General features: G+C 35.3%; 1 protein-coding gene across 4 annotated transcripts; it reads right to left on the bottom strand.

Annotated features, from left to right (window-relative positions):
• Window positions 1-3,501: 3,501 nt before the first annotated feature.
• Window positions 3,502-11,708, bottom strand: LOC147557564 (transglycosylase). 4 transcript variants are annotated; one of them, XM_086658373.1, is made up of 14 exons: window positions 11,472-11,708; window positions 9,139-9,253; window positions 8,842-9,048; window positions 8,538-8,588; window positions 7,626-7,756; window positions 7,376-7,492; window positions 7,146-7,268; window positions 5,281-5,342; window positions 4,894-5,060; window positions 4,707-4,760; window positions 4,410-4,519; window positions 4,149-4,262; window positions 3,908-4,042; window positions 3,502-3,815 (listed from the first exon to the last, which is right to left on the bottom strand). In XM_086658373.1, the coding sequence occupies exons 3-14, from the start codon at window positions 9,016-9,018 to the stop codon at window positions 3,788-3,790; spliced, it is 1,269 nt and encodes a 422-aa protein (XP_086514499.1). In that variant the 5' UTR covers window positions 9,019-9,048; window positions 9,139-9,253; window positions 11,472-11,708; the 3' UTR covers window positions 3,502-3,787. The 4 variants fall into 4 exon arrangements, with proteins under 4 accessions (XP_086514499.1, XP_086514498.1, XP_086514501.1 ...); XM_086658372.1 differs by having other exon boundaries at window positions 11,438-11,623; XM_086658375.1 differs by having other exon boundaries at window positions 7,146-7,281; window positions 7,428-7,492; window positions 11,438-11,623.
• Window positions 11,709-18,016: the final 6,308 nt, after the last annotated feature.

The following is an 18,016-nucleotide window of genomic DNA, read 5'->3' as shown; positions in this document are numbered from 1 at the left end:
AAAGCTTCACGAACCGCCCTAGTTCAGGTATATCCGTTACCTTCAAAATTTATTTACTTACTTAAATTATTCAATGTCAAGAACTTAAGAGTACTTCGATTCCTTAGTCTCTCTACTTTCGACTAAGGAGTGGCGGGACTCGTGATGGTACATAAAATGGTCAACCGTTGACTGACGTCGTCATGAATAGTCCAGAAGCCCAACGGGTCAAACCGTCTCAAGACAATAGGACCGCTAGGCCCGAAAAGATCTGCCACCTAGGCCTAGAAATGGGATGTCGGCAAGATCAGCTAAGGAGCCTAAGCCCTGTTTTGCCTAAAACCAATCGGGTCTGCCCTGGGATTTTCAAGAAGCATGAGGGGGTCCATGTAAGCAAGGCCGATGATTTACGCCCTGAACATGGCAAGGCATAAGTGTGTCTACCGACTTAATCCCGAATCTACCTAAAGATCTAGTCGGCTACGATCCTAAGTGTTTATTTAACTTGGGCTTCAAGAGTCTCGAAGGAGGAAAAATCTTTTAGAAGATCTATCAACTCGGCAGGATATCTACAAAGTATCCTTGAATATAGGAACTTCTAATTATCTTAGATAAGAGATAAACTCAAAAGGAAACCCTAGTTGCGAAACTGTAGTTTCAATACAACACGATGGATCTCAACCACCTCAATCTCACTGTCTATCATAGTCGGTCTAAAGCAGCCTATAAGAGGGTACCTCATCACCTTCACAAGGTTAAGCTCAATATGTTCCATAAGGATCACTCAATACTCAATTCTTTAACTACAAAGGGCAATCTGACTATCTTGAGCGTCCAAGAGGTTTCCGAACTCTTTGCAGGTTTCCCCCATAGGTTTCTTAGAGCAAATAGCGGGAATCAAAAGAAAGAATATCGTTCATCTAGATGGAGCATCTATCAATTGGATCATCCTGCATCAAGGTCTCAATTCCCTTATTGATAGTCGGAGGCAACATTTTTCGACATCAACACTTTTCTTCTCATTTGCTGAGTTTTTTCTCTTTCGCGGATCAAGACGAGTGTTTCTAGTAAATTTGTTGTAACTTCTTCTGCAATAGATGTTTGAATTTAGTTGAAAAAAAAACTTTTTTTTGCGCGTTGTTTAGCTCTGCATTTGTATTTACTTTTCCACGACAAACGAGGTCCCTATCTATTGTAAGCCGCCCTTAGCTGGATAGTCGACTCTTTCTTTTCCAAGTTGTAACGTTTCCATGCTTCGTGTTCTACTCCAACCACGTTATGTCTTTTCATAAATCCTTACCATTTTTATGGAAAATCTTTCTCTTTTTCTTTTCTTTAAATATCGTCATTTTTGCTAGTAGGGTTTATCTTTTCCTTCTCTGATTCCTTACTTTTGAAATTCCCTTTTCCTTGATAACTCTTACAATAGTTCTCTCAAATGGCTACCCAATGTGTTGGTTCTCATTCCAGCGACCACCAAGAAGATCATAATGGCATGTCTTTTAACTTCTCTTTCCTTTTTCGGAAGAAAGAACTTTTTTACTTCCCATCGTCGCATCGATGTTTACGAAGCCATCCTAAAGGTGGTATGTTCTTTATTTTTTCTACCTTCTTTGTAGAGGTGATGAATTACTTCAGTGTGTTTCCTTGTCAACTAAATCCAAACGTCGTTAATACTGTCGGGTTATCGTTTGGGTTATCTAGGCTTTCGATCTTAAGGGTTGTCGGGTTATTGTTTGGGCTATCCGGGCTTACGTTATTTAGGTTTGTCAGGTTACCACTTGGGCTATCTGGGCTTAGGTTTTTTAGGATTGTCAGGTTATCTCTTGGGATATCCGTGCTTACATTTTTTAGGTTTAGGTTATCGTTTAGGCTATCTAAGCTTACGAATTTGAGGACTATCGGGGTATCGCGTAGGTTATCCTGCCTTATGACTTTGATTGCCTGAATAATTAAGAACATTTTCGTGCTGAAATATCAAGGTTTTTGGAATTTGGGGTCTGCTTTCGCAGGGCTTACCAGGCCGCCTGATTAATCAGGGCTTACATCATTGAGTTTTACTTGACACCCCGTATAACTTGGGCTACCAGGGCTTATTTTTGTTAATGACTTAAGGCGGTTCTACGATTGTTGTCTCAAAGATTTCTTCATAACTAATTAATTTTATTTCATAGCTTCGAAATACATCAACATACATTTTGAAAATAAGTAAATTCTTATCAACTTGAATAGAGGACTTAACTCCCTAAAGCTTAAAAAGGAAATGAACATTTGATGTGAAAATAAAAATTTTATGCTTAAGACTTATAGTGTATACTACTATACTACTCCCTTTTATTTTATTTTATTTTATTTTAAAAGAAAAAGAAAGAGAGAGATACGAGTCATATCCATAACTTGAGGCCCAGAACGGGAGGTTTGCAGAAGTATGCTCAGCATGGTGAGCTACGTTCTGCCTGAGAGAAAAATGTCGCTTACGCGGAAGACTGGATAGCGTCGAATACCCGCTTGCCTTATCTCAAGATACGATCATATTCACTATGATTAGGAAGATCCTATTAACAGTCCTGCCAGGTGGGCTCCTTTAAGCCGGTGTTTTACCATCGTCATACAAACGACACAAGTTTGCCCTGAAAGGAAATCTGATATTTACCTTCGATTATTAATTTTCAACTTGCATTACTGATCTAACTTATGCGTCTGAGTGTCTTTGCAAAAATAGTTGTATATCGTCTGCATATTTTGCAAAGTGTTGTTTTCAAGTATAGTAATTATTTAATCAACTATTTGCAAGCAATTGTTTGAAAACTCTAATACAATTAAGTAATGAAGTTAACCACTGAAGGATTGGTAACTCTGAAAATAGAAAATCTGATAACAATTATCGTATGCGAAGAAAAACAAATATCGATCACGGTTTTTCACAGTAAAGTAAACTTGAGAAACTGCGAAGTTGAAGATTGAACAATTAAAGACGAACAATGGACAAATAGGAGACGTTGACGAACGAGGAAGAAGATGAACTCGTCTAAATTAGGTTCTTAAGTGAGAAAACTCTGAAGTTCTTTTGACCTAGAAGAACAACCAAGAAAATGAACTCGTGTAAATCTAGTTTTCTAACTTCCTAACAGGGAAACAAAGCAGAACTGCTAATTCTTTTCCTTGACATCGAATAACCAGAAAGAACTATAGAACTTTTTTGACCGAGAAGATGAAAACCGGACTGAGAAGATTCTCTTCAGACAGGGAAGATGAATCATCTGAATTGAAAACTAACTAGTAGGCTTAGCAATAATGTTTTTTCAAATAATGATGTTTTAACATTAATATTTCTTTTAGCATGATAACTTACTTAAAAGAATTATTTTTTTTGCTTATACTGTAAACATTTTGACCGAAAACGTCATTTAGGGTTAATTATATCGTACACGAGTAGATTTCATGCAGATCAAAATACGTTCTTTCTCTTGTTAAAGCAACACGTGAGGAAGCATATTCCGGTGGAGTTATAGTAGAATATTGTTTAAGCAAATCTTCTTCCAATCAATTTATACAACTGCCGATGTTTATAACAGATGCTAAACATTTTAGCGCCCCTTCGTAGAGAATTTATTACTTGCCTAACTTACCTTCAATAACGAATGGAGAAAATAGTAAGTTGATACTATACCTTCCTTAATACGGAGCGTATTTTAATCAAAACGTTTAGAAGTTAACATAGTTCTGCTGAGAGAATTTTCTTTGGCAAAAACCAAATTCAAGTGAAATGCCACCACTTCGATGTCCTTACTGGCGAAGATTAAGCTTTTTACAAAATGGAGCAACTCCCTTGATCCCTAGACAAAGAGTTTTGATGACAATCAACCGTTAGTTGAAGAAGAGAAGGCTTTCTTTCATATTCAGACATGAAAAGTGTATATAAGGATACCTTGTAATAGTTTTCGGGTCTTCGTAATAGCTTAAAGCTTGTTCAAATTTAAGCCAAAGTGGACCAGTTTCTTGAGCATTAGCCTTCTCAGGTCCTCCAAGATAAGCTTGAATTATAAACTGCGGAGTTCTTTCCCTGTTTTGCAGTTACAAACACAAAAATAAAAAGAGAACGTTGTTAAGTTTACTTGATATGAAAGATGATAAGGAATTTAGTAGTTTCAATCAGTCAACAAACTGACCTTCCTTCGTATTTCGATAGCCAGACCAAGTAAGCTGCAGCGAAGTACATGGAAACGAAAGGATTCAAGAGATCCTCGGCAGAATTCACTTCGTACACCTTGTAGCCAGAGTCCCTTGAATTGGATACAGCGATATTTGAGTCAGGTTTGATAATACAACTAAACTATAACTTGGGCTAGAATTTGATAAACTTAAAAGCTAAAAGAACTCGATAGACAATACGGTTTTAGAATGGATAGTTTCAATTATCATTAATATACCTGAAAAGCCAGGCAGCTTTTTCGTAATCGATACCCATGATTCCATTGTGGGATCCCATCCCATCCACAAAACGCATGCTACTGACTTCTGCAAGGGCAGATAAAAACGACTGCACACGCCCAAAAAGGAGAATACAGGAAATTAGCCAACATGCCAAATTCATGTCGGTTTTGGTAAAAAAAAAAAAAAAAACATGCCAATTTTTATTCCATCTTCAATGTTTATTCCATCAGCAATTCAGCATCATAGCTATGTTTTACTCCCTAAGATCTCCACACAAAATACAAGAAACTTACAGGTCTAATTTGAGTTTCACGGAAGTGCTTTGAAATGATGATTGACGCAACTGCCTGCAAGAGAAAGCAAATCTTATTATACAAGAATCAGTTAAACAAGACCACTAAAGGAAATTCAGGGATGGAGTCTCTCGAAGCAGAAATAATATCAAATCATACATGTAAGTTGTCAAGATTTTATGCTTACTTTCACTTCCGACCGAGAAAGGTATGGTCTTTCTCCCTCCAGAGGAAAGCGTACTTTTCCACGTCGTTCTCCAGATTTTGTCCACTCTCTAAGGACATCAGGATCCTTCCACAATTCTTCCATGTCCTCTGGTGAAGTTCTAGTGTCCCAATATTTCCATGCATCACCTGCTCTCTCATGAAGATGAAGTTAGGGAAGGGCTTGACACCTACAGAAGTTCATGAAAGAAAAAGAAATTTACTGTCCTCAAGGATTTCACTAAAAGTATATAATTTGACTACTTACATAAGAAATTAAGGAAGAAGTTATGAAGTAATTTTGAATGGGCCAATCTGCTCTTAAGTAAGCGTATCTGTTAATTCTTTAAAGTCTAGAGAGAAATTAGACCTGTTTTCTTTGGAATAGGGGCAGAAGGATGAGCTGTAATAGAATGATTCTCGTACATTTGTCTGCACATTTATTAGGAAACGGTATCAATTTGTAAGTAGTGGAACTACTTAATGAAAGCAAAGAAGTGATTTAAGTCAGAAAAGCAAGCACGCCTAAAATGAATCAGGATATCCTATTGATTCTACTCTTAACATTGACATGTAGTACAAATAGCGGGGTAGAAGGTATCCCCTCTAATAAAAACAAGTTCAGCAACAATGTAGGCAGCTTGCATTCATATTCGCTTTCCTAATTATGAGAAAATATTATGTCAAGGTTTTTACGTAACCCAAGGATGGATAAATATGGATAAGTTTGCTGAAGAGATTCACATATTGTGATCTCATGCCAGCAACTAAATATTTGAGGTGTTCTTCAGATTGAGAATACTACTCCTGTGATACGTCCCTATAGTCTAGTGAAGTACCACTTAACATGGGATTTGGTCAGTGAAGCCATCCGATTCAGTCAACCAAACTCCTTCAACCCAATAAATATCAAAAACATGTCTTGACGAGCCTGCCCCATCACTAGGGGTGTACTCGAGTCGAGTCGAGCCGAGCCGAGTAGTAAGATGTTCAAGCTCGGTTCGTGTATTTGACTGTCGAGCTCGAGCTCGTTCGAGTAATTGTCCACTTGTTCAAGCTCGGTTCATATAAGTTTGAAAGAGCTTGAGCTCGCATTCTTTTAAGCTCGTTTATCAAAATACTTCAAATGAAAACTTTCTAAATTATCAAAATACTTCAATGATCATCTGTCACATACAATAATAATGATTCATATTCCGATAATTTTTTAATGGTTGATATTTCATGTACAAGTTTCAATACTAATACGTAATTATGTACTACAATATTATAAGAGTATGTTAAACGAGTTGTTCACGAATAGCTCGTGATACACTAAAAAATGATCAAGCTCGGCTTGTTTACATAAACGAGCATGATTTTGGGCTCGCGTTAAGTTCGTGCTCGTTAATATTCGAGTCAAGCACGTGCAATAGTCGAGCTGAGCTCAAGCAGCTCGTTAAGAGCTCGGCTCGTGTACACCCCTACCCATCACTACGACCCAGAATTAAACCGGCCAAGCTAATTACATGGTACGGCTTTTTGGCCATATCTTGCAGGTCAAGAACCTTAACCTACCAAAAAATTATGTAAGGAAACTTTTGGAATATCACGATATTGACATCTGAATCACTTGTAATTACAACATGTTTGTTCTAATTGCTTTAGTAATATTGGCAAAACCAAATTTATTTAAGCCATCAGTTTGACGTTTTGTGTTATTGGCAATATAGTGAAGGGTTCATTATATATTAACTTTCTTTGATCGTTTTATAATGCTTTGAAGAGAATGAAATATTCCAACTACTAAGATGTCCTACTTAGCATGAATATTGTCCCATTCTAACAATCAAACTGCACCAAAAGCTATTAAGAGTTTATTTGAAACCAATGGTTCAAAGTTCAAACAAGTATCTTTTTGTTAATTTCGGAACGGGGAGTAGACGTGTTACAATTGGATGGTTTTTTAGGTAGGAATGTAGGATAATCATCACGGATAGGAGATATCTGTACCAAAAACTAGTTGTCATATCATCTCTTTTTGAACCACACAAAGATAGCCTTACAGAAGTCCTGTGAAAAAAAGTCTATGACTATCCCTACTAACTGATTTATGAAAAAAGCAGTACTTGAAATTATTTCTAAAGAAAAGAGAACAAGCATGAATAAGCCTATAAAAAAAAGTATGAGGATCCTTAGCAAAGTTAATAGAGTAAAACATTTTTCACTAAAGAGTACGGAGAAAATTGCTCAAACCTCCTAGATGGAAGACTTTGTTTTACTGAAAGATATTTTCGCCAATAATCCAGTGTCGACTTATGGGTAGCTTTCTTTGGCCCAGCTCTGTAAGCCCTAACAATGAACTCTTCGTTCCTATCTCTGGAAACATGGACTGCTTTGTGGAAAAATGTAGATCGAAAGTAATATCTATTGAAACACTTGAAACACAAAAAGAATTGATAAAATGAATTTCATGCATAACATACTTTTGATCAAAAGTTGATAACCACAGGAGGTAGGCAGCACCAAAATACACACTTGTAAAAGGTCTGTGCAAGAGATCCAGGTTCCCTTCTAGTTCATAAATTCGGTATCCCATCTCACTGCCAAGAATGTCTTAAGTTTAAGTTTTTATCACTAGAAGATAAAAAACAAAGAAAACTAAGAAGATCAAAAAAATTCACCATTTTTCCACCTTTCAATTGGAATCAAGACATGTTTGGTAATCAAAATTACCTGGCTAACCACATTGCTGTTTTCGGGAGCACCTGCATAATTCCAACAGTAGTTTCTTTGGTTTTCTTGTTATACCGTACAGCAAGAGGTTGTCTGTCACTTTCCAGTTCAGCAATAGCACAAATCATATCCTGCACAATAAGGCTCAAATATCAAACTTGGGAGAAATTATCGCTTTCGTGTAACCAAAAGAAACTAACACAACAAGCACGAATATCTCCCATACCAAGAATCACACTCGAGTTAAAACTATTTCTAACTAACCTCTAGAAATGATCCGCTGAATCGAAATATTGTTCAGTTTTGATATCTTCAGTAAAGATTTGAAAAACATGTTCATTGTTTACTGAACTAGACGTAATCGTGAAAAAACTTTTTGCCACACTATGTAGTATAGCAATATTACAGTTCTGAACAAGAAAACTAACTCGTTTAGAAGAGTCCCAATGTTTGAAGTTCTGAACAAGAAAACTGTAATCTTCTGATGACAACTTCATCACCACTACAGAGTTGCAGTACAAAAAATGAAGAATAGTTGCTAAAGGGCTATGAACGGTTGACGAAGTTTTTAACTTCTCCGTTCTTGCACTGTTTTCATATTTCTTAAGAACGAATCACGTTGACTAGGTCAAGAGTAATTAGTATTGTCCACATTAAGGACCAAGTTCATTAATTCGATGCATAGTTTCATCAAACCATATGTGAGCAGGAAACAAGCAACAAACAAAACCTTTCTTGCTAAAACCATCCGCTAAATCAACATAACATGGAAAACCTGAGTGTCTTCAAACAATTTATCATGCACAACAACCCTGTTAGCACTAGATGACATATGAAGTGTCATTATACAATAGTGATAAAATACAATTTAGAACACCAATGAGGAAAACTGAACTTATAATAGAACGTTACCGGGTTTATCTGTGATATGAAATGTCTATGGACAGTAATCACAGCTACAGCCTGAAAGTACACCATTGACCATAAAACAAATATTTACATAAAATTAGAACAAATCAGGGTAATTAGGAGCTGATACAGAATTTGTTAATAAGAAGCAACTTATCTAGATTTTGTTTCAAGTGTAAACTTTAAAATGATAAAATAAGACTATGGTTTATTCTCAGCTAAGCACATCGATTTTTAATCACGACTTTAAATGAATGTAAACTTGACATAATGAGTTAGTTATTCAGTTGAAAGATTAATCACTTACCCTCATCTCAGTCTGTGTAAGGTAAGGTTGACCATCAGGATCACGTGAGAGGTGAACTTTCTGTCCTCTATTTTCTCCCGCATTAATCCATTCCTTGCTCACCTCAGGATCCCCCCACATTGCTTCCATGTCCTCACGCTCAAGGCAATCGTCCCAGTATTTGTAGCTAACTGACATCTTAGCAAAGTTACTTGATTCTTGTGAAATCTAAGACACAAGGATTACTTCAATATCGAAAAACAGAAACTGAATAATAACATTTGTATGAAAATCATCTCTGAAACATGAAATGCTTACCTCCTTATTTACGTAGGGTTCTTGATCATTGAAGGGTGGTAATGACTTCTCATTTTACTTTATAACCAACCCACAACAGAAAAGGGCTCTGGATATCATTCCACCATAAACATATCTACCACAATTGGGAAAAAATATAAGTAATGGTACGGATATATATACACACACACATAAACCAATTGTGATTTGCCATTTGAGACATCACTTTCAATCCACTTGGTACTTTTAACCTAGAAAAAACAATGTGTCATATTATTTCTATCTCATTTCCATCGTATAAATACAGATCAAAGAGGGGGAGTGATGCAGATGTAGTTAGGAAAATCATTGATGTTAGCACTCAAGTTCATGTGCTCAACTACATAGGTTTCCACTTAAGAGTAATCTTCAAGTTCTTAAACTAGAACCCAAATAATAATCAAAGTGACTTCGATAAACCCTTAGGCCATGTTTGGTGCGCGGAAATCACGTGGGAATGGAATGTGATTCCTGAGAATCACAATCCCGTTTATTGTTTGGCTCGCGGGAATCCAGGGGGAATCTCATTCCCGGAGGAATGTGATCCCCCTAAATGGGGTAATAGCAAACCCAGGGAGAGGGTGGGTTTGTGATTGTCATTCCCGAGAATGATTTCTTTTAATATTTATGGAAAAAATTATCCTTAATAAAATATTACAATGACTAATATTAAAATCTTTCTTCACATAATATCACAACAAAAAAAAATTAAAAACCTAGAATTTTAGCCACCATCATAGCATCTTTCTCTCTCGCTCAGACGTTGTTCTCTTTAGTTTTTTCCTTCTTTCTTATTCTTTGCTCACTTTGATCGATTTCATAACGTTTAAAAAGAAAAAAAAATAGCCGAGACCTTTATTTATTTTAAATAAATTTTTGAATATTACTTAAATCAGGAAATTGGGCTGGAGACCCAATTTTTTGTTTTTTTTTGTCAAAAAGACAAGTTATATTTTTTTCCTTCTAGGCACCATGAAAAGTTTGGAAATAGGCTTGAAGGACAATTCTAAAAATCCCTTAATTTTGTATACCTGAATTGACCTTTGTATAAAGGAAAATTTTAGAAACACCCTCAGATTTTCCAAAAACCCTCACATTTTATATAATCTTACTTCTTAGTTACTTATTTTGTTAGGGTTTGATTTTGCGAAGCTTTGCAAACTAGTTTGCAAACTGATTTGCAAACTGGTTTGCACTACTTTGCAAATTGGTTTGCAATCTGGTTTGCCTTGCAGAGCTTTGCAAACTGATTTGCAAACTGGTTTGCAATCTGGTTTGCCTTGCAAACTAGTTTGCACTGCTTTGCAAATTGGTTTGCAAACTGGTTTGCAAACTAGTTTGCAATAAGGTCAGTTTTGTCTTTTCCCTATATTAGATAATTTACAAAAATGCCACAGGGAGCTGAAGCCCATAAAAAATTGTCCAATCCTTTTTAACCAAAGGCCAAAGTTTTTAGGGAGTTTTGGCCAAATTTCCCTACTTAAATTGGTGTAACACATTACTAATTCATATCTACAAGTTTGTATAGATAATACTGATTAAAATACATAACAAAGTTGACGTATAATTTATGTAGTTTAAGTAAAAGGATATAACATGACTTTTACAAATATTTTCAATCTTATTCCTATACGAACCAAACACTAAGTTAGGAATCTATCAAGAATCGAATTCTTATTCCTAATCAAATCAAACATCAAACTAAAATAATCTAGTTCCCAGGAATCGCGTTGTAGGAATGTGATTCCCAGAAATCACATTCCATTCCCGCGCGCCAAACATGGCCTTAAGTAAGCCTAAATATCAATAAATCTTCTAAATATTAATATATCTTCTTGGCTAATTTGGAGTTTCAATCAAACAGACAATCTTAATCATCATTATCTAAAGAACACACATTAATTAGTACTTTGTTGGGCACGATACTCTCCAAAGGTGCAATTTGTGTTTCCTCAGCAATACTTCAAGAGCTACAGCACTTAAAAAATGCAAACAAAATTACCAATTATGGAGCAAACCAACTAAAAAGAGGCTCAAATATCACAATCTCCATCATCAAATAATGCAGAAACCTAAATCAACAGTGCAATGCGAGAAAAAATTTTAAGACACATTGCAGTTCCATATCCTCAAGAACTAAGAATTCCTAACATAACAACTTCGCCAATTTGGATTAAAATATTTTGACCTAAAATCAATCGAGGAATATAAAGGCATTTGAATCAATCAATCAATTTTATTCAGTAAACAAAATTAACTAAAGGTGGAAATGAAAAATTACCAGTAGAAATCAAATCGATTACAAATTGGAATACCTGACCGCTCATGCGAATTCTGCAAAATGGAAGGGAGGAAATTGAATTAAAGAGAAACAAAGAGAGAGAGGGGAATGACATCTTATATGACCGGTTCAGAAAACTAAGCAAGAAGCGGTTGCCTAAAATAGGAATGAACTATTTTTAGAGACGTGTTTGGTAGTTACCACAAGCTATCCACATACCACTCATTTGTTTTGAGATCTCTCAGGTTTTTTTTTTTTTTTTTGAGAAATCGAGTACGATTGTTAGTGGTTACAAGACATTGATACATCATGAAGATGTGATGAGCACGATAACTGTCTGGTTTAAACCATAATGAAAGAAGCCTAACGCCCGACAACTTTATTACAATATTTACTTTATATATTTCTTAAATTACATGAGATAAATCTGACTAGCAAACTGCTTTCACCGAGACTCGATCTCACGATCTCAGGGGCTTAAGAGGGGTGTCCAACCGTTACACCAAGGGGTGGTGAACATCTCTAGGTTTTTTTTAGGGTCCATTTGTTACATGGGAAAATAGAATTGAAAAATAAATTTTCCTACGAAAATAGAATTTCCACTGTATGATTGAACTAAAAAGATGTGAAAACGACTTTCTCGTGTGAAAAGTAGGTGGGAAGAAAAGCTAAAAGTTTTTAGAGTTAATTCTTATATGGCCCCCTACTTTGTGACCAGCTTCCTTTATGACCCCCAAATTTCTGTAAATTCAAATATGGCCCCCTATTTTCATGGAAATGCCATAACTACCCCTCCCATTAATATATTTTCAAAATAAAATTAAAAACAAAAACCTAAATTCCACCTCACTTCCCTCTCCACCACTCATCTCTCTCCACGTCACCTCTCTCTCTAACTCATCACTCTCTCTCTTTCCAACTCACCACTCTCTTCTCCGATTAAGGTTGTCGACCGGAAAATTTTCTGGTCGGCGACCTTCAAACTTAATTTTTTTTTCTCTCACCTCTCTCTCTCTCTAAAAACTCCGGCGAAGGGGGTTTCCCTTCGCCGGAATTCTGGTATGTTGAAGAACAATTCATAGTGTATATGAACTCAATCTCTTTCTCTGCTCTAGATATATCGAATTCGTTGATTAGGTTACATTTATGAACTCAATTCATAGTGTATATGTTTAATTTCAGGAATCCATTAGAATTTGAGCCTGATCCTAGTGATTCTTTAAAGTTGAATGAGAAGATCAGGAGAAGCGAAGAAGGAAGAAATCCAAGAAATAGATCAGATTTAGTTACGAGGTGTAAAAAACTTGAAGATTATTTGGATCCGATCATTCTTTCACGAATTCGTTTGAATATGAAAGAGCATAAAGAAGATGTGATGATGATGATCAGAGGAAAAGAGAATTTTGATTGGCCTGACGATAAAGATCTGAAATCTTTTACGGAAGTATCAAGAACTTTGAAGAAGAGAAAATTGAGTGATGGAATTGTTTGTTTAAGCGATGATGTCGAAATAGACGTAGTAGATGATAATGATGAACAAGATCAAGAAGAAGAAGGAGATGGAGATTCTTCTCCTTTTCGGCAATTCGAGAGAACTGCGTCGAAGCTTTTGAAGGAGTGAATTGAAAAAAATTGGCAGTACAGAAGGATCGGAGGATATTATCTACTTCTCTTTCTCAACTTGTTTTGAAATTAATGAATTCATTTGATAATTTTGATGTTCTTCTTGATTGATTCCTCCATTTTTCGTTTGATTTTGATAAAATGAACAAGAATTAAAAATGATTCCAGTATTGTTCTTCCCGGGTTGCAAAGAAGATGATTTTCTGAACCAACAACAAAAATCATATACAACAAGATTATAGTTAGGGTTTAATTGCTGAAATCATCTCTTCATCTTCAGCTTAAAATCTTCAACAGACCAGAATTCCGGCGAAGGGAAACCCCCTTCGCCGGAGTTTTTAGAGAGAGAGGAGAGAGAATTTTTTTTTTTTTTAAGTTGGAGGGAGAGTGATGAGTTGGAGGGAGAATGATGAGTTGGAAAGAGAGGTGACGTGGATAGAGATGAGTGGTGGAGAGAGAAGTGAGCTGGAATTTAGGTTTTTGTTTTTAATTTTATTTTGAAAATATATTATTGGGAGGGGTAGTTATGACATTTCCATGAAAATAGGGGGCCATATTTGAATTTACAGAAATTTGGGAGCCACAAAGGAAGTTGGTCACAAAATAGGGGGCCATATAGGAATTAACTAAATTTTTTACCACAAAAAAGGTGGTAAAATTGTCTTCCCACCCTCGTAGGAAACACGTTTTCTCCAAAGTGGGGGCAAAATATATGAGATGCAAATCAGGCATGTAAGAAAAATTTATTGGTTATGAGTCAATTCAGTTAGTATAACAAGTCTTTAATCCATCGAAGACCAAAAAAAAATAATCTGTACAGGGGAGCTATGAATTTTCGGCGGGAAACTATTTTGGCCGGGGAAACATATACTTGGAAAAAGAAGATAATATTTTTGTTTTATTATTTTAAGTACATCTTAGCTTATGCTAATTAAGTATTATTGCGAGGACTAAAGTTGGAATTCTATATTTAGGAAGAACAATCAACCTAGTTCCAACTCCTCCATCAATCTCCCTTTCAACCTAATTCAATATTTTCTTTAGAAAAATCTCACTAGTTACAAGTTTCTTCACCAAATTCTCATTTTGGCAGTATATTGATGTATCTATTGGGATAAAAGATGGAAATCGAACAAGAAAAAGGGAAACCGAAATTTGACTTACAATTATTGTTTTCTTCAAAAATAAACACCCCTGAACTATTTTCTTGCCTCTTGGAGAGATCTTTATTAATAGTATCACTATTGAAAGAAGGGCGCGTCTAAAGGCGCCTCCCAAAAGTACTGTAGGCGCCTCCTAAAGAAGTTTGACTGTGGTCAACTCCCGACATCTTTAGGCGCCTCCCTTCGGACTGAATAGTCCGAGGCCCAAAACATTGCTTCAGACTAGACCAGTCCGAAATCTTGCTTTACGTTTCGGACTGAGAAGTCCGAACCCTCCCAGAAAAGAAAATAAAGACTTTTTTTTTTGGAGAGATGAACATTAGATAGGAGGCTGTTTTATTCGATTGAATCTGGATTGATTCCTAAGGTTTTTTATTGTATTGAATATAGGTTGTTGTAGGAATAGTGAAGATGGTTTTGTGAATGTAAAAAATAAAGAGTGCCATGAAATTCTTGGAGAAAAAAATCATTTGAGATGGGAAATAAAATGCTCATAAGAATAGATCTTGATGTTGGTGAGTAAGGGACAAAAAAAACTCAAAGAATGATGGTGATGAGGTTGGATCTCTTTATTCTCCCTTGAGTTTTCATCTACATTGCTAGGGTTAGGGTTCTTCGTAGAGAGAGAAAGAACAACAAACGAAGAAGAGAAGAATAAGAAAAGGAGGGGGGTGCTCGGGGGCGCCTCTTGAGCCAATAGGAGAGGCGCCTAAAGAGGGATGCCCCTATAGCAATTTTGGGAGGCGCCTATAGACGCCCCCTTGAAAGAATTGTGGTTGTTAGTTAGATTGGAAAAGATCTTCTAATTATCATCAATGTCTTTAAACTAAGTATATATATATTTCATAAAAAAAAGGTATATATATATATATCTATTTATATATAACACAATGGTGTTTTTTGAGCTCGATCGTAGATTTATCTCCAGATATTCCCAGTCTTCGGATTTTCATCTACGATTTTTACAATTTAATGATTCAAAATGAGTTTGAAACCAGTTAATCTAACTTCCTTCATTTTCTCTTTTGGAATACGTTTGAACTTATATCTGGAACTTACCAAAACTGCCCGTGGATTTGAATACCCTTATTTATGTGAAAAATTACATACTAAATTAACTTCAATGTAATTAACCGAAAGACCAAAATGGTCATTTACACATATAATACCTTATAACATGGGAAGGATTGTGGGAGTTGGAGAAATTAGTGGAGAGGAAATCTCTAACCATCCACAATATATATTCTCCTTCCTTATTTATTTCTTTCACTCTATATCTGTCATTCGTTTATCTTCTTGGTATACTCCTAGCCCTATATCTCTCAGCCGTTTCTAATTAACAAGAAATGATAGGGGTGACAATGGATATAGTAGATTTATTCAATTTAAAACCATTTGTAATTTTCATCTTTTTTTCTCTTATGTATTGATCTATCTTTTTTTCTTCTTGATTGATTATGTTAGACGGTTTAAGAAGAAAATGTATGTACCTCCTATATCCCGTGGTTATGCCACGTTAAAGTTATTCTAAATTTAAATTGATTTCTTCTTCGTTACTGATGGTAGATGTATCAATTTGTATTTTGGATCCCTGTTGTTTCTTGATTTCCTTCACTCTTTATATTGTTCAATGACTTACAATAGATTTTTTAGTTTTGCAGGTTTTATTAGTGTTTTGTCTAAAGGTTAGGTTCAACCCATCCCTCTTGGCTAACGCCGTTGTGGTTGATTGTCTCTTAAAAAAAATGTATTTTTTATAGTCAAGAAACAAACTCATGATTTCTCTCCAAAACAAATAAAATTCATTAAATTTTAGGAAGAGAATGTTGGATTAACTTTGCAAGGATAATTAGAAAATGTGATAATTAGGATATCAAATTAACTTACCAATAGAGTAAACAAATAGAAACCTGTATCTTCTGTGTTTAGAAGAAGAGAGATAAAAAACAAATAAATGAGTTGGCAAGAGAAAATAATTGTGGGATATATAATTTAGGAAAATAACCGTGCATGATATAATTGAGGAATTTATCTTATTCTCCATCTCTCTCCTCTGTATCAAAATTTTTCTCTCCCTTGATTCTCTTTTCATGACCACTCTCTCATTTATGTGTATGTATCATCTAAAAAAATTGTAGATAATGTATACTTCTAATGTATAAATTTTTACAATGGATTATATTGGAATAACATTACTGTAATTTAGTTTTACAATTTGTTGTTATTTGGTGTTAATTTGAATGTAGTAACCTTATTTCGTATGCATGCAGTGTATGTTATAAGTAGTCATAGGTTACTTTAGAGTCTATAAGTAATAGCCAGTGACACTTCTTTGCTTACATATTATTTTTAATAAACTTCAATAGCTTGGAAATCGCATAATTGGTCTAAAGAGTGATGAAAGAATCCTTTTTCTTTCTTGGACTAGGTGTCCACCGCGTCCGTAGGACGCGGTAGATCCCTTTTAGCTAACGCTTTTGTTATTGTATCCGTCTTGGTCGACACGCCTCAGTGGTGTGTCTATCTCGAGGTTGTGCACATCCAAATGCAAAATGCGTCACAATTTCTATTTCTACAACATCGAGGATGACACAAAGATCTGTGATACAAACAGAAAAGTTTGTCTGAGAAAAAATGACTTTAACAATATAACTGGAGTCAAAAGAAAAAAAAAACTAAAAGGATTGATCTTAAAATAAAGGATCAGAAAGAAGAAATATAAGGCTAATACAATAGCAGATTAAAAAGTTGAGGGAGAAAAAAATTTACCCATACATAATTGAAATGAAAAAGAAGTTAATGGGAGGAATTTCTTTCCGCCTCTTTCCACCACGTCTATCCTACATTCAGGATAACTTTCGTGTTGTCTGGTTATATACAGTATTCTTTACTTTTATTCCATGACACACACTTACTTTTGGGCTTGTGCGGACACCTGCCTCCAAGGAGCCCTGCGTGAGACCGTCGCTGGCCGACATGAAAATTTAGACTTGGGCCGTTATATGGTGTTGGTTGAAAGGAAGACCGACCCTGCCTCCTACAAGGCCCACAATTGAGTGTTTAACATTAGTTCTTTAAGATGCTTTCATAAACATTGTAAAGGAATATGAATAGAGGAGACTTGAACCGTGGGGTTGGGTCATAAGCAAGTATAAAACCTATTTTTGACACTCCATTGTGTTTGATCCTTACAAATAACTGATTAACTCCTTAAAACCTAATATATATATATATATATATATGCTAGGGTATAACACGACGAAAATATGCCAATTTAAAGAAATTGGAATTAATAGAAGTTTGAATTGATTCTAAAGAATGGTAAAAATTATAAAATAATAATGAAAAAGTAAAATTCAAAGATGAATTAGAGATATATAATCTTAGGGTATAGCCCATAGTTATGTCATTATAAAAAAAGAAAATTTTGTCAAAATGTACCATATTCAATGACCATGGACGATTCTCTAATCAAAATGAGGATTAATCTGAAACAACCGCAAAAACATAATATAGAATCAAGTAACAAAAGAGAGATACAAATTACAAGTATTATTCAAATACATGTTCTTCTAGGAACAAATGAATCTCCCACTGTCTTTCGACCGTCCTGTGTTCATCAGTTCATGGTACAAAAGGAAGTTATTGTCGAACATAGTATTCAAATGGATACATTGGCTATATATTAACCACTATAAACTCAAAAGAAAATTAACCGCATAAATGTATCACGAAATCAAATTGTAATCATGAAGCAGCACCTTCTCAAGATGAGGAACAATACTAACGAATA

This window comes from Eschscholzia californica, unplaced genomic scaffold (genome assembly GCF_041429995.1).
Source record: "Eschscholzia californica isolate CP2 unplaced genomic scaffold, dmEscCali1.0.p SCAF_2, whole genome shotgun sequence".
In the NCBI taxonomy this organism is placed as follows: Eukaryota; Viridiplantae; Streptophyta; class Magnoliopsida; order Ranunculales; family Papaveraceae; genus Eschscholzia; species Eschscholzia californica.
Note: the sequence above shows the minus strand (reverse complement) of the source record. Positions and strands in the feature narration are given on the sequence as shown.